This window comes from Macaca mulatta, chromosome 4 (genome assembly GCF_049350105.2).
Source record: "Macaca mulatta isolate MMU2019108-1 chromosome 4, T2T-MMU8v2.0, whole genome shotgun sequence".
NCBI classification, from domain to species: Eukaryota; Metazoa; Chordata; class Mammalia; order Primates; family Cercopithecidae; genus Macaca; species Macaca mulatta.
The window spans coordinates 11,139,346-11,156,448 of NC_133409.1; the positions used below are offsets into that span (position 1 = coordinate 11,139,346).

The 17,103-nt window shown below is 39.0% G+C and overlaps 1 protein-coding gene across 8 annotated transcripts in view; it reads right to left on the minus strand.

Annotated features, from left to right (window-relative positions):
* Window positions 1-14,677, minus strand: part of MAP3K4 (mitogen-activated protein kinase kinase kinase 4) — a 126,705-nt gene extending 112,028 nt beyond the window's left edge. For all 8 annotated transcript variants that reach the window (XR_013416143.1, XR_013416141.1, XR_013416142.1 and 5 more), the window contains exon 1: window positions 14,363-14,677. Coding sequence is in view for 4 of the 8 variants with exons in the window: in XM_015137644.3 (XP_014993130.3) it covers window positions 14,363-14,514 (152 nt within the window). In the remaining 4 variants the exon portion in view is untranslated. The remainder of the gene's footprint in view (window positions 1-14,362) is intronic.
* Window positions 14,678-17,103: the final 2,426 nt, after the last annotated feature.

Sequence of the window (17,103 nt, forward strand, 5' to 3'; positions counted from 1 at the left end):
GGGGAATGTTACATTTGCATATGCTTGATCCATGACTAAAATTTTAAAATTGAATATATAGGCTTTCTCTTTGTGTTCTCTCTGTGTCTGTATGTTTGTCTGTAACTATGAAAGGCCTTTACCTCTCATTATGTGAGTGTATAGTTTGTATATTTTCCTACCTCTAGATGATATTCTCAAATAGGTTATAAAATCCCTTAAAGGAGAGAGCTCAATTCTGACTGGTTCGCAGGTAAGTACAGCCGTCCTTCAGAATCTATGAGGGACTGATTCTAGGACCTCCCTTGGAGAAACAAAATCTGGGATACTCAACTGATATAAAATGACAATATTTGCATATAACTTATGCACATCCTCCCATATACTTTATTTCTAGATTAGTTATAATACCTACTACAACATGGTTACTATATATACGATTATTACACTGAATTCTTTAGGGAATAATAACAAGAATAAAAAAAGTCTGTACATGTTCAGCACAGAAGCAATTTTTTTCTGAATATTTTCGACCTGCAGGTGGTTGAATCCATAGATGCAGAACCCACAGATACGGAAGGCCAGCTGTCCTTCTACAAATTGAATAGTCCTAAAATGCTCAGAAGTCAAGGAAATTGAACCTTTAATTCAATGTGAGAAAAAAGAAGACAGGGATCATGGAAACTAACTCAGAAACAGTTTAAGAATTCAAATTCACACAATTTAGGTAAACCTTTAGCAACTGATACTAGTTTATATTGTTGGTTTAATAAAACAGCTATGTGGGCTGGGCACGGTGGCTCACACCTGTAATCCCAGCACTTTGGGAGGCCAAGGTGGGCAGATCATGAGGTCAGGAATTCGAGACCAGCCTGGCCAAGATGGCGAAACCCCGTCACTACTGAAAATACAAAAGTCAGCCAGGCACGGTGGCAGGCACCTGTAATCCCAGCTACTCGGGAGGCTGAGGCAGGAGAACTGCTTGAACCTGGGAGGCGGAGGTTGCAGTTAGCCAAGATTGCGCCACAGCACTCTAACCTGGACGACAGAGCAAGGCTGTCTCAAAAAACAAAACAAAACAAAACAAAAAAAACAGTTATGTCTTCTCTGACTTATCAGTGTGTTAAATATATACACAGATTTTTATTCTACTGGTGAATGTCCCTTCTTAAACTTATACAGGTTTATTAATCAAATAAGCTAACATTACTACTACTTAATGCTTAAGATTCTAAAAAAGGTAAATTTCTATTTAACCAAATTTAATCATTATCTGACAAACTATTTCAATAATCACATCGGCTTGAAGATAATTTAGAAGGTCTCTAGGTAATTTGAAACTTCTAATACTAAATTGACTTAATCAATGGGTATTCATTAGATGCCCAGACCATTCCTGAGTACTAAAACACTGACTGTTAAACAAAATTTGTTTAAAGCTGGGCACAATGGCTCACACCTCTAATTCCAGCACTTTGCAAGGCCGAGGCAGGCAGATTGCTTGAGCCCAGGAGTTTGAGACCAGCCTGGGCAATGTGGAGAAACCCCATTTCTACAAAAAATTTAAAAATTAGCCATGCATGGTGGCATGTGCCTATAGTCCCATCTACAGGGGAGGCTGAGGTGGGAGGATCACTTGAGCCCAGGAGGTCCAGGCTGCAGTGAGCCATGATGGTGCCACCACACCCCAGCCTGGGCAATAGTAAGACCCTGTCTCCAAAAAAAAAAAAAAAAACGGTTTATAATATACTTTTTGTCTTATTTTTAGTCCATTAATGAATGTGTTCATTTTGATACAGAAAGTTGTAGTAGGTTCATGGAAAAGCAATTTTATCTGTCATGGTCAAGACTGGTAAGTTTGGTGGTTTTAAATAAGGTTTTTAAAAAGATCTTTAGTATCAAATGTTATACTGATACAAAACTAAAATTGTGTTTTCTCTGTTTCAATGTCAAATGTTTCTCAGATTACTGGTTTGCTCTTAATAGAAGATTGTATAAGTTATTCTTTACTTTCTACATTATCTGCACAGACAAGAAGATTCTGTTTTACCATGATAACCTTCTATGGTTTATGCCGACTTAGTATGTCCTTGATTATTTAAGGAACAAGTTTCTCTTTCATGAAAGTTTCTTTATGATCATGTTACCACTTATGTTAACTTTCAAAATCTTTATTGTCACTTGGGTTAAATATAAAGTCAACTATTATTTCTTGGTACCCTATGAGCCTATCTTAATTAAAGTTTTCAAATCTGACAACTTTTGATATTTTGCCTTACCAAAATCAAATCATAAATATCATTTGCACCTAAAATTGTCTTTGAGATTTCCCAGATGGTGCCCCCCAAAACAATCACAAGATTTGTTCTTTCACCTTTTAAAAAAAGAAGTGCTAGAAAATAATTAGGTTTATCTGGCATGTTGTTATTGATGAGTTATCAAGTCAGAAGAGATGCTTAGCCTTCTCTAGGTTAAACGTGTATGCGTAAAATGTTGTAAAAATTTCAGACTCTGCTTGCTACAGAAGTCACCAGAAAATCGTCAGTGCTCTCACTGACGACGATACACTGCTATTTATCAGAGTCCTGGTGCTACTTTGTTCGGTATTAGACAAAAGCACAGCATTACTAGTCATAATTTCAGTTTTGTTTTTTAAATGTTCACTACGTCCCAACTTGTTTAACTTGAATCTAGCATCTTCCAGGCCAGTGGTTTTCAACTGGATATTCACATCACTTACCTATGTTTCATTAATATGCACAAACAGATGTTCAGCACATATTCCAGACTTACACAATCTCTCTCTCTGATATTGTTGGTATATTTTAACTATACGCTTGGTATATTGTTGGCATATATCAGAACATGTTATAGCTAAACTTCTTTTTCTCAGTAAAGATTATATACTACATACTTTTATTTCCCAGTAAAGATTAACTATTTTCAAGAAAGAGTGGATATTGCATTTAATTTATAAGAATGGAATTTTTATAATTATATAATAATTTTTACATAAAAAGCCACTCTTTCTTGAAAATAGAATCCTTATGTTTATATAAATATTTTCTCTAAAAAAATTTTGGAATGACTTTAATCTTGTCTTCTACAACAACCAACCAACCACATCCTTATTAATTGCTTTGTTCTTATAATGAATTCTCATTGGATCTTTCACTTTTGAAAATTATAGTAATAAGCTAACTACAGCCACTTAAAGTTATTTGTCATCTACATACAGGTTTTTGTTTTACCTTGCTGCTTCCCTGACAGCACTTACAATCAGCTACAAGCCAGAGGGCCTGTCTTCAACAAAGAAGAGCTGTCTTGGGACCCACAGAAAAGGACTTTGCCAGGTACCCTGCAGTACAGTCTTTTGATGTAGTTTGAACAACTTTCAGAAGATACCAGTGGACTGAGTCAAGATTTCTAGAACTCTAATCAAGAGGAAGATACATTCATGAGACGGCTAACTAAAGATCAAGTGGAAAAAGAATTACATAGGACTGAATGAACTAATCAAGGATGACTGTGGATTCTGTTGAGAATATTGTTGCTGTTACTAATGTTTTATTTTCTGGATATATAAGGAGTCCTTTCTTCTTAGGCTATCTATACCTCATTACAATTTAGGAGAATATGCTTTTGTAACTAAAGTTATCCAGTGCATTTTGTCTTTCACACTGGTAAGAATAAAATAACTTAATACCTTTCTAGAAAGAAATATGGCAACACCTCTCAAAAATCTTAAAACTCTAAATATCTTATGACCTAGGAAGCTATCCTAAAGAAACAATCCAAAATACTGAAAAATTCACAAAAATATTTCTATCAAGTCACTAATTGTAAGTGGAATCATATATATCACAAACCATATGTTATCATATTCAAACTATTAAATTATGGGATATACATCAAGAGAAATACAGTTTGCCATCGGTTGTCATAGGAAAATGCTAATGGTATATGGTAGCTTGTAAAAATAAACTGTGTAAAAAAAATACACAGAAAAGAAATATGCCAAGGTAACTACTTTTAGATGGCAGAAGTAGAATTGGTTATTTTCTTCTTTATATGTTTCATAGTTTTCCATAATAGATATATGTTACCTTTATAATCAGGAAAATTTCTAACTGATTAAGTTGGTTTTATTAAGTGAGAAGATTTCATTCACTCTTCTCAGGCAGTAACTAGATCAACCTAGTTTTATTAAGTGAAAAGATTTCATTCGTTTTTCTTAGGCAGTGGCTAGATCAATCTGAAAACTATTCCTCTTAACATTTAAAAAAATGAAAAGAAAATTAATCCAAGTTATAAAGACACAAGTTAAATGAATGAAAAAGAATTTTCACAGAAAAGACAGCTGTGCCTATTAACCTAAACAATCACAATCTGTAGCGTTACAGTTCTTAATTTAGTAGCATGATTTATGATGATCCAAGGGCCAGTAAGAATTCCAAACACCTGTAGGAATAATCTACCAAATAAACCACAACTAAAGTAAAAGAGAGAATCTGGAAAAGCTAGGTCCAAAAAGGAGAACCTTATTCTTATTTCTATGGCTTCTGCAGACACGGGGGTTGGGGGGGAGGTTGGGGGAGGAATTGTTTCTTGAATGGAGATTATTGCAGCTATTTTTAAAAGTATCTAGCCTCAATGTATATTTGGTGGCTTTTTAAGAAAATCACTATAGGACTTGCCTCTTTCACCTTAAGCCCAAAAAGAGGAAGAAAAGAGAAAGGTAATAATAACAGCTAATACTGAGCACTGACTACAGAAGAGGAATTATTTAATCTTAATAACAACCTAGGAAGAAGTTATTATTTTTGCCTTTCAAATGAGGAAACAGACGGAGGCTAAATTACTTCCCCACAATCCTACTGCTAGCAATCAAAAGGTAACATTCAAAGCCTATCTACTACCAAAACCTATGCTCTGCCTCCTTCATACAAGTGTCGTCAAAGAACCTGCTAACTGTTAGGCAATGAGCCAGCAATTAGGCTATAAAAGTAAGCAAAACAATAGACGATGCCCCAGACCTCATGGAGTTTACTGAAGGCAAACATAATAAACAAATATGTGCACAAATATATAATTACAAATGGTGGTAAACTGCAGGGGCTCTGAGACACATAACAGAAGGACCTCATCTATTCTGGGGGGAAGCGGCGGAACTGTCAAGGTGGACCCTAAAGTAAGCAATGCTTAAGACCTGAAGTGAAACTGCTGTACCCTAACACAGATTACATATGACATATATATCATGCAAATACAGAATATATAGATGTGAAATATATAGATATTGTTTGAATTATTTGATAACATTTATAACACATAGTTTGAGACATACATGATTCGACCTATAATTAATAACTTGATAAAAATATTTTTGTAAATTTTTCAGTATTTGGATTATTTGGATTATTTCTTATATATGTGTACACATATGTATATATAATATACACATATACTAAATATGTATATACATCTATAATATACACATGTGTGCATGTGTACACATATTATATATAAAATACATACACATATATAATGTAATATACACATATTTATATATAATGTAATATACATGTGATATACACATATGTATATAATATACACATTTTATATGTATATGTGTATTTGTGTATACATGTATATTATATGTGTATATGTGTGTACACATACATATATTACATATACACATATACAACATACACATATATAATATATACACACATATATATGTATATGTGTACATACATACGTATATATATCAGGGGAAAATGAGTTCCTTTTTTTTCTTAAGGACTGCCCTATCTGAAAAATTTTAAACACAAGTTAGTGTTTCAGAGAAAGATCAACAAATTACCTAAATTACTCACATAACGCCAATCTCAATTTTATTCTAAAATTAATCCTAGATTTTAAACTGATCTTTACAATTCTTGTAGTTTAAGGATAAGCAGCCAAGAGAACAATGTTGAGAGACAAGCATAGATACATTCTTACTCTTGCCTTCGGGTAACAATGCTGTCTTCAAGTAAGTATTGCCGAGCTTCTCCAAAATTCCATTTGATCATTTAGTAGACAAACACTGTACTTGTTCTCCTGACTCAGTCTCAAGGGACAAGGTACAAAGTACAACAGCATCCTTTTTATTTTGGATAGAGCTACGCTTTTAAAACTGAGGGTCACAACCCATTTGTGGGTAATAAAATCATTTTAGTAGGGTATCATGAACAATTTTTAATAGAACAGAATAAGAATTATTTGAGCGTATCATATATTGCAAGGTCAAATATTGTTTCAAAATTGTTTTCTTTTGGTTACAAGGCACACACACACACTGTGGTAAAATGTATATCTTACTGTAGGTCACAACCATAACCACAATTTCAAAACCACTACTACAGACCAGAAGTTAGAATCTTACTGTCTTCTTGATCTACAGACGGACCCCTGAAAATAACACATCTTAAAATGTCTGAGCATTGGCTCTTCTTTATTCTGTGAGCAAGAAAGAAAAGTTTCATAGGGAAAAAAAAACGTGGATGATGAGTTTTAAGAGGATTTCATATTTTCTATTTGCATTTTTTTCTGAAAACAAATCTTTCATCTCGTTTGATCCTGTCAAGTCCAATTAATCCAGAAAATACAGCATTCCATGGTTGCCAAGTAACCGTGCACATAGGTTTGAGCTGAAGCTGGGCTATGTACGGCAAGTGGCTGGAGAACACCTTGGCTTCGGACCTTGACCAGGGGAGCACATGGCAATGCAAGGGTAAGGGAAGAAAGGCCTGCAGATCTGGAACCTAAGCTGTGACCTGGGAAAGCTGCAGCCCCTCTAGGCCATTTTTCTCATCTCTAAAACGAGACGCACGGCCCAGATGATCTTACAAGAGCTCAACTCTTGTAATTCTGTAAGCAACGGCTAGGAAGTTGGATGAAAGGAACACTAAGAGTCCTACCGTCTGTAAGAACTTGTATTAGCAAATGTTTAAATCCTTATCTGAGTAAGAACTAAATACTTACGCATACAACAAACTAACTCCAAAAATTTTGTGAGAAAACCAAGCTATATCTACATTTTATGTTCCCACATAAAAAGACTTTAGGATTTTAAATAAATGTACTATCTTCCAAAAGTTCTCCACTGAAAGACTAAAAAGGTTGACAATTTCTATTAATTTGACAACTCTAAACTAGCTGTCCTGTAACAAGCCCTATTCAGCAAGTTCCACATTTCAGCAGTATCTTCAAATAGCCTGCTCACACACAAAAAAGCTTCCACTGAAAACATCACATCTTATCAGCTTTAAAGCTTAGTATCTGCTTTTCTCCACAGAAGGCTTATTTCATCTGAAATGAAATCCATGTGTGAAATGCTTTTGATATACTGCCTAATATATTCTTAATAGCTTTCCCTGCTAATTTATAAACACATGGCATCCATATGACCCATGAAACCAATACTGCTGAGGTAGGTCTGCAAATTGCAAAACATGAATGTTCTTGTAATTCAAAAACAAAACGTCATGTTGCCTGTCAGTGAATAAATATTTAAAGGCAAAGGCACTCGATTACAAAGTGTGAGATGTGTAGGGGTCTAAAAATGCGCCTACCATACTCACTGCCAGTGGCACAATGTATCTTTTAAAACACAGACATTTCAAGTACACCCCTTAAAATGGGGAAAGCATGTTAACACAATATACATGTTGAGAACACAGTTCTAGATCTTAAGTATTTCTATTAATGTAAAAGACCACCCTAACGTAAGTCCGGTGTTTGTTTTGTTACTGTTGGAGTTGTTTCTAATCTACATAATCTCTTACCCAAGATGAAGTAAATAATTTTTTAAAACCAGCTTGCTACAGCCAGCTCAGACAGTTCACAGATACCAAAAATAAATAAAATCATTTAAAATTTGGCAACAATATTCCCTTTATATGACATATGGACTCTCATCAATTTCAGTTTTAGTAACAATTCAATGTAAGGAAATTTAAGATTATAAATGAGCTAGTTAAGAATTTAGGCTCTCTGATTAGCTTTTTATTTTAAAATAAAACATGTAACATGTTCATCATAAAAAGTTTTAGGAAAAATTAGTATGTATTCTTTATGTCTTTTTTCTATGCACATACACTTTTTAAAATGGGATCACACTGAGTATCAGGATTTTAAGAAGCTTAACTCAAATTAATAGTTTAAGCACAAATAGAGATTAGCTCACATCAAATTAAGAGAAAAATAGGGACAAATCTAGCATAAAAGGGCAACTGGCTGAGACTGGTGGTGCACACCTGTAGTTCCACCTACTTGGGAGGCTGAGGCAAAAGAATTATTTTGAGCCCAGAAGTTCGAATCCAGCCTGGGTAACATACAGAGACTGCCATCTCTTTCTTTATATTTATTTATTTTTTTTAAAGGCAACTGGCCATAGACCTCTTTCAGCCTCTCTGCTTTTCTCTGGGGGTTAACATCACTGTCTGACACCAGGTCCTCTGTAGTAGCTTCAGGAAGCTAGCTCTAGGCTCATGACTTCTCAGCATATATTTCAGCAAAATCGGCGTTTCTCTCTCCCAGCTCCAATTTGAAAAATCCCAGGGAAGAATCCTAATTGGCTTGGACTGGGTCAAATGCAGGCCTATGGCCTGGCATCTGGAAGAAGACAGCAGCTCCAATATGTACCATGTAGTTTAAGTCAAGAGAGGAATTCCCCCAAATAAGGTAGAAGGAAGACAGGGAGGTAGGGCAGACATAGCTGGTGGACAAATACATGTATGAAATGAACATCCACCTCAAATTTTGGCTCCCATCTTCTGCAAATACTGTTTTACAGTCTGTTTGTTTTTGCTCAATACAGTGGTGAGTATGTATACACCAGAAATACTTGAGAATCTTAAAAATAGATACTCAGGTACCACCCCAAAAGGAGTTGTATCACGAGCACTTTCACATGTCACTAAATATTATTTTAAAACACAGTTTTTAATAAATGGACAGAATTCTGATATGGTTCTAATTCTTTAAATTGAATTTTACGATTTAAATCCAGAAAAGCCACATACCATCATGATCCTTTTTGAACACAATATTCGAAAAGAATTTTATGAAAGCACCAACGACTGACATCTTTGCCACACCGTTCTGAGAAACTATGCTAGAGGCTTCTTGGCGGGAGGCGGTGGGGCAGAGATTATGGGGAGAATACGGGCGGGGGGGGGAATGGAGACAATAAGGTGATCCTCTGAGACTCACCATTAGTAAAAATATACCGTACCACTGAGGTTTAAAAAAAAAAAACAAAGTCTTAAAGGGAGAAGGATAAAATATGCCCCCAAATTAAAGCAGGAAAAGCAAGGTTTGTTATAATCTCTAAAGACTGAAGACTAAAAACAAACACACTATAAACCAAACAATTGAGGAAAGTTTGTGACCCGAGGGAAAAAAGCAGCCTGTGTGACGCCTAGAAAATAAAAACCTAAGAATAAGTCTGGATCGCACTGCCTCTCATTCAGAAGCAGGGGTGCACCTGATAGGGATGCAAGTCCACCTCACTGGTCTGCTAACACGAATCACTGGGATCATTCAACTCATTTCCCTTGCTAATATCATGCTTACTAATCAATCTCTTAATTATACTTTGGCTTTCTACAGGCAAGAGAATACACTGACTAACCAGGTGTACAGACAAAGCTGAGTATCTGTGCCTGAGAAGCGAAGCACAGTGAGTGTCTGGGCCTTGATTATCGTGCCAAGGGAGTGCCAGCTTATATAAAGACCTACGGAGTCTTCAGCTAATCTCCTTCTCTCACATGTTTTCCATTTTCTCTTTAAAGAAACTATTTCCAGTAGCCTACTAATAGGCAACGTTAAAGAGTCTTTAAACAGCATACATACCACCTGGTCAAATTACAAGGGTGAGACAATAGAATACTATGAGTAAAATCACAGTCACAAGGAATGAGGAATTATTAAATAACAGGAAGTTATCACAACAAATGTATCCAGTGAGCAGGCAAGACCTTTATATCCCCATATTTCAGTAGAGCTCAGAACAAGATTTGCAGGACACCATCAGAGCACATGTGAAGGAAACAGAGTGGCCTCTAACAATGACAGAAAATTAAAGGGAACCACAAAGTCCTCTTGAGTGACAAGTCCCCAGTTGAAAACATGAAGTTTCTGCCATCACTGCTGTTTGATGACTCCTCTCTGCCTAGAGCCATCCCTGCCAATGGTATCTACTATTACAGTGGTCTGAAGCCACAACCATCACTGATGCTGCACCACCAGTCTGGAGCGCCACAGGAGGCTGACTTCTCCAGGGAGAACAGGTGACGTAGAAGGTCAAGACCGAAACACGCAGGCTCAACGTGGACATTCAAGCTGAGAGACAGATCAAATCGCCTAGGAGTGACGACATTCAACTAGTTTTTTCGTAGTGAAACCCAGTTTTTCAAAGAATTTACGATAAATATTTAAAGTAAATAATAAAGTCATTTTTTTAAAAAATTGTTAAATTTATGCAGCATGTACTCATAAAGTCAATGAGAACAATGAAGCTATTTTTAATATAAACATTTTAAATGGAAGGTTATAGTAAACAAGAGCATTATATCAGCCTTAATATCCAATTGATTCCGTGTTTTAAGTGTACAGCTCCAAGAAGTCACAAAGGTAAATTGTTCCAAATTAGTTTTAATAGCTCTCCTAGTCACCTCAGGATCCTCCTAAAACTGCCCCGGAAGCTTGAAAAAGAAATGATAAGCAATGTTTATTTCAAAGTTTAATCACTAACAATAACAACTGCTATCCTTATCATTAATTCTTTATCAAAACTAAGGACAAAAGTATCCGCAACTGACAGCAAGCAATAAAACTAGAATAGAGGGCTATCACCTCTCCACCTGTTTTGTGTTGTTGGGTCACTGCATAATTCTCTTGGGCCAGGAGGAAAGCACACACCAAGCAGATGTGCCGGGCTGGCTGCATCTGCCACGATGGAGCACTTGCCGTGCAGCTTTGAAGGCCAACATGTACAGGCCTGAGTTCTACAAAAGGCCTGTGCATTAATACAACCTTCCTAATCAATGACACACAGACATAAAGTGCGTGACAAAGATGACAAACAGAGTTTTATTCTAGTCTCTGGCAAAACCAGTTAACCTGGCAGCATAAATTACCACATTATTGGTCTCCAACGTATTAAAAGGTGGCATTTCGCACATTTTCCACAAACGTAAGAAAAAATGCTCAATATCACTAATTATCAGGGAAATGCAAGTTAAAACCACAATGAGATACCACCTCACTCCTGCAAGAATGGCCATAATTTAAAAATAATTAAAAAAATAGACAATGGCATGGATGTGGTAAGAAGGGAACTGTTTTACACTGCTGGTGGGAATGTAAATTAGTACAACCACTGTGGAAAACAATATGGAGATTCCTTAAAAAACTGGCCGGGCACAGTGGCTCACGCCTGTAATCCCAGAACTCTGGGAGGCCGAGACGGGCAGATCACGAGGTCAGGAGTTCAAGACCAGCCTGCCCAACATGGTGAAACCTCAACTCTACTAAAAATACAAAAATGAGCTGGGCGTGGTGGCAGGCACCTGTAATCCCAGCTACCCGGGAGGCTGAGGCAGGAGGATTGCTCGAACCCAGGAGGTGGAGGTTGCAGTGAACTGAGATCACGCAATTGCACTCCAGCCTGGGCAACACAGCAAGACTCTGTCTCAAAAAAACTAAAAAAAACCTGAAAACTAAAAGTAGAACTACCATCTGATCCAGTAATCCCACTACTGAGTATCTACCCAAAGGAAATCAAGTAATCATATGAAAAAGACACATGTACACACGTTTATAGCAGCAATTTGCAAGTCACAACTGCAAAAACATGGAACCAACCTAAATGCCCATCAACCAATGAGTGGATAAAGAAAATGTGGCATATATACACCATGTAATACTACTCAGCCATAAAACAGAACGAAATAATGGCAACTGTAGCAACTTGGATGGAGCTGGCGGCCATGATTCTAAGTGAAGTCACTCACGAATGGAAAACCAAGTATCATATTCACTTATAAGTGGGAGCTAAGCTAGGAGGATGCAAAGGCATAAGAATGACATAATGGACTTCGAAGACTGGGGGAAAGCTCAGAGCGGGGTGAGGGAATAAAGACTACATATTTGGTACAGTGTATACTGCTTGGGTGACAGGTGCACCAAAATCTTAGAAATCACCACTAAAGAACTTGTCCATGTAACCACAAAACACCTGTACCCCCAAAAACTATTGAAATAAAATACAAAAGAAAATTATGAAAAAAGAAAAAGAGGTGGCATTTCACACATTTTGAACACGTACCCTGAGCTCCTTTAAAATGGTTTAAAAAAAAAAAAGTTCAAATGAACAAACTGGATAGCCCCTGCAACATCTTTTACCAAAGATCTACAGTAATTCTGTCAGAGGTCAGTTCTGTGTATTGAAGAGCAGGTGGTGACAATGAGGACATAAAAAAGAGAAAACAACAGCTTCGTCAAATAATCTGTTTTACAGATTTGCTATTGTAAAATTAACTGCAATGTTGCTAAGAAAAATATTTCTAAGGTCTTCTTGTTCCGTACACTGCTGTTCACTTACAGTTGGATGAAACCCATTATCCTGACCTATTTTTATTATAACAAAGACAGAAGCCTGACTGAAAAGTCAAGGTTTCTTTTTAACACGGAAGCAGCAGTCAATTTTGCAGCACATTTTCATTTCTCTGCCCTTCCATTTCTTTCCGGAGTAGGTTATACAGAATTCTAATTTCTGATCTGCCTATTTGGATAATGAATTCTTCATGGTGGTTAAAGACATGGGTTTGGCAGCCAGACCTTTCTTCATTACCAGCTGTAAAACCTTGAACAAGATACTTAACCTGTGTGCCTCAGTTTCCTCATCTGTAAAAAAAAAAAAAGATAGTATAATAGGACCTACCTCATAGGGTTGTTGAAAGAATTAAATGGGTTAATAGAAATAAAGACAATGGCCTATTTTAAGCATTAAGTGTTCACTATTAATTTTAAAGAAAAAGGTATCAAAATTGCTCAAAAACTGAACCCGTTAACAAATTCATAATAAACTTTCTGACAAAATTTCTAAAACTACTAGATGTATTCAAATGGAACCAAAGGAATTCTCATTACACCCTGTACCATTATTGAGTTGTTCCTTAAAAGTACCCAGAAGTATCTCAGAATTAAGAGAGGCAACTAATTTCTTCACAGCTTATAAAAATAAAACAAATTTGCTTGGGCCAACTGAGTGATGACAAGCAAGAATATGGGTCCTGTGTTCAGTTCTAACTACAGCTACAGATGTGAATTTTCTTTAAGCAAGAAAAAGAGGACACTTTACTGCCTTATTCCTAGAACTATAGAGCTCTTAAGACCATAAGATGCCAAGAGGTGCTGCCGAGGTATTTTCATTACTGAGGACAGGGGGCAGCAGTTTGCAAGTTTACTCTCGGATGCAAAGGACAAGGGAGTAAGAGGACATTTGAACATAGAAACACAGGCACGTAAAAAGAGGGAAATTCTCAGTTATGGTGAGTTTGTTCTCCCACAAAAAAAAAAAAAAAAAAAAAAAAAAAGGCATAAAGGTAGTTAATAGAGTCTCTATGGAAGAAAAAGCAACAAATGCTTTGGTTACCGAAGTTCCATCTTAGAGCTTCCTGCAGCAGCAAAGTTTCAGACAAATGAATCCTTACTTTATGTGCACGTGTGAGCAACAATCTGCACAATACTAGCACTAAAGCACAGTAAGGGGCCCTCAGAAGAGGAAAGCAACGTGTCTGTCTGCATAGTCTAAGTGCAGTTTCTCACCGAAGAGATGACAGGCACTCTCTGCAGCGGGCAAAAGGAGAGAAGGAGGAGAACGCGGGGAAATAGCCAGTACGCACTCGATTTCCGAATGTCTCATTTACTCGAATGAGGGCAGAGGGGAGGGACCACTTTCGTTCAGCAATGATGAGAGGCATTTCAGTGAGGCCACTCTTCCGAAGCTAGCGGCAGGGGAGGCAGCCGCACTCTGCTCCCAGCCCCCGCAGCGTTGAGGGTGAGCTGGGAGAGCCTGCAAGGGAAGGGGAGCTAGCAACACGCTCGAGCAGAACCCTGCGGAGCCGCAACCCCGGGAGGAGTCGCCGGACAGACTCGGCCGCGGTCCCCTGGGACCCAGTGATGCACCGCGCCCCTCCCGCCCCAGCCTGCAGAGCCTGGATGCTTCCCTCCCCACCTGGCGGGAAGCAGAGGCCCTCGGGCCCGACGGAGTTCGGGCCAGGACCCGCCCCGCTTTCTGCGAGCGACCGACTGCGGCCGCCACACTCACCTCGCCGCCAAGCAGCACTCGGGTTCTGACTCGCTCTCGGGTTCCGGCGGCGGCGGTGGTGGCGGCGGCGGCGGCGGCGGCTCCTCCATGGCGGCGGCAGGCGTGACGGCAAAAGCGGGAGGAGGGACCAGCGCGGCAGCGGCTTCTCTCATCCGTGCACGGAGCCCCGCATGGCCGCGGCAAACAGTAAGCTGCAGCCTGGCGCGGGGCACCGAAGCGCCGAAGTGCGGGAGTGACTCGGCTCCGCCTCCGCCTCTACCCTGCCGCAGGAGCCGCGCGCGCCGCGGCCATCTTGGAAACGGCGACCGGCCGAGCGCCGGGGCTACGGTGGGCGGCGAGGGACAAGCCTCCGAGATCGGCGGCGGAGGCGGCGGGCGCCGGAATCCGACCGAACGGGGGCGGAGACGGCGGCAGGGAGGGGCGGGGAGCGCCGTCAAGTGTCCGTGCGATTGGGTCCCGGAGCTGGGTCTCCCCAGCTCGCCCGGTTTCGCCCCGGCCGGTGGCAGTGGGGGACTGTGAAGCGGAGCCGGGCTGTGCGGCGAGCTGGGACCTGAGGCTTCCCGAGCGGTCGTCGGTCTGGAAGGGACGCTGGGTAGGGCCGATGAGCGGGGCGGGTGCGGCGCTGTGAGCCCGGCCGGAGTCGCCGCCCAGGGACCTGCCACCCGGATCCCAGGATCCCACCTTCCAGGAGGACGGACGTCACCCGGACGCTCGCAACTCCGGTCTCTTGATAGCGCAGCCTTCCACAAGCTCGGATTTTTAAGACTTGAAATAAAGTCTCCAGAATTCCAGACCATTAAAGTGACACCCTCATTTCAACCCTGCAGAACTTCTCACCCCAGTGTCACAAGATTCGATAGTGATCTCCCAGAAACTTGGACTGGAATGCTCCTACACTGAGGGGGTGGGGGGAAGAAGAAAGGCTAAAGATTATTTCAGAGTTACAAAAATCCTGTTAGAATTCCAAGGAATCGTTTAGTCTTAGCACTGGGGCTTCACAGTTTTTTTTAAGTTGGAAATATTTACAAAATTTCCCGTAGGGTGAAATCCAGAGTTAATCCAAAAGCAGAATCTTTTAAAATTAAGTACATTCAAATGTGCAGATTTCTTAAACCTCATTTAGTTGAGCTTTGATACGTAAAACGCACGTTTTGAATAACGCTGGTAACAAAGAAAAACATTGAATTGATTATAGGTATGTTATATTTAAAGACCAGTTGTGAAATTAGCTATATTGTGCTCAAAGTATGTTACTGACATTTCTCTGTTGTTAAAAGGAACTGCTTCATTCTAGTTTTTTATAATAGTCTATATTATGTATATAGCCTGATAGTGCTGAATTTCTGAATTGATCTTCATCTTATTTACTCAACAACATTCATTCAACAAATACTTATTAAGTGAATATATATGTCAGGAACTGTACTAGATGCTCGGGTTGTAGCAGTAAGCACAACAGACCAAGCAAACAGCTTAGTAAAGGGTGAGATAAAGTATTCAAAAGAAATTAATTTTTATCTTAATTTTTAAAATTATAAATTTTTTTAAAATCACAAATTGGTATCCATGTATAATTCATTTCCATTCATTTTCTTGTGTAAAGAAAGCTCAGTAAAAGTATTTCTTAGGTTTCTGTAATTCTAGTTCTCTACTCAATTTTCCTCTGCAATTTTCTGAGCCAGAACCCTTCTTAGAAGGCATATTAGAGACTTTAAAAGTTAAATAATAAAATAAATCTCTTCTTTAAACAGCATTGTACTACGTATTCTTTGGTATGACTACCGAATTTAAGCTAAATGATAATGCAGACACGTGCGTTCAAGTCACAAAACACTTAGCAAGTATAATCAGCATCCGGGAGACCTGTGGCTTGTTCTTGTTTTTTAATTTCCACTTGAGGATACTATCTATTTTAGCAGAAACCAAGTAAATTTACACTTACCTAATCAAGTAATGCATCATATATAGAAACCTAAGTTAACTGGTGCTAAATAGTCAATGTGAGTGTTGTGAGTTTTCTCCCCACCCCCATGCTGGGTCCAGGAAAGCTGTTTCTCTGGCTGACAACCCTCTCATCTCACCCCGTGCCCCCACTTTGTCTCCAGGGCTCCCAGTGAGCTCCTCACAGCCTGCAGATTTCTTTTCTGCCTTCTCTGCTATAGTGTAAGCTTCTTCAGGAAAGAAGCCATTCTTCCTTCTTCTGTCCTTTGCCTAGGGACCAAGTGTCTCTGGTGCCCAACATGGTGTTAGTAGGAACTCAGTAAATATTGTTGCATTCATGAAATAGTTTTTAAAAAAAATTATTAGATTTTTGTCTCTGAATTTGTATTCTTGTTTAGCACATGGTTGGTCTTATTGTCTCGTGATCTTTAATAATTTTTTTTTTTTTTTTTTGGAGGCAAGGCTTGCTCTGTTGCCCAGGTTGGAGTGCAGTGACATAATCATAGCTCACTGTAACCTCAAATTCCTGGGCTCAAGTGATCCTCCCACCTCTGCCTCTGCTGTAGCTGGGACTACAGATGCATACCACCATGTCCAGCTAATTTTAAGCATTTTTTTTTTTTGTAGAGCTGAGGCCTCACTATGTTGCCCAAGCTAGTCTTGAACTCCTGGCCTCGAGCCTCCCAGAACCCTGGAATCACAGGTGTAAGCCACTGCACCCGGCCTAATCATGTTTTTAAAAACTGACAACAAAATCTTCGGAGAATTTCACTCTTTGTCCTCAAGACTGAATCCACATA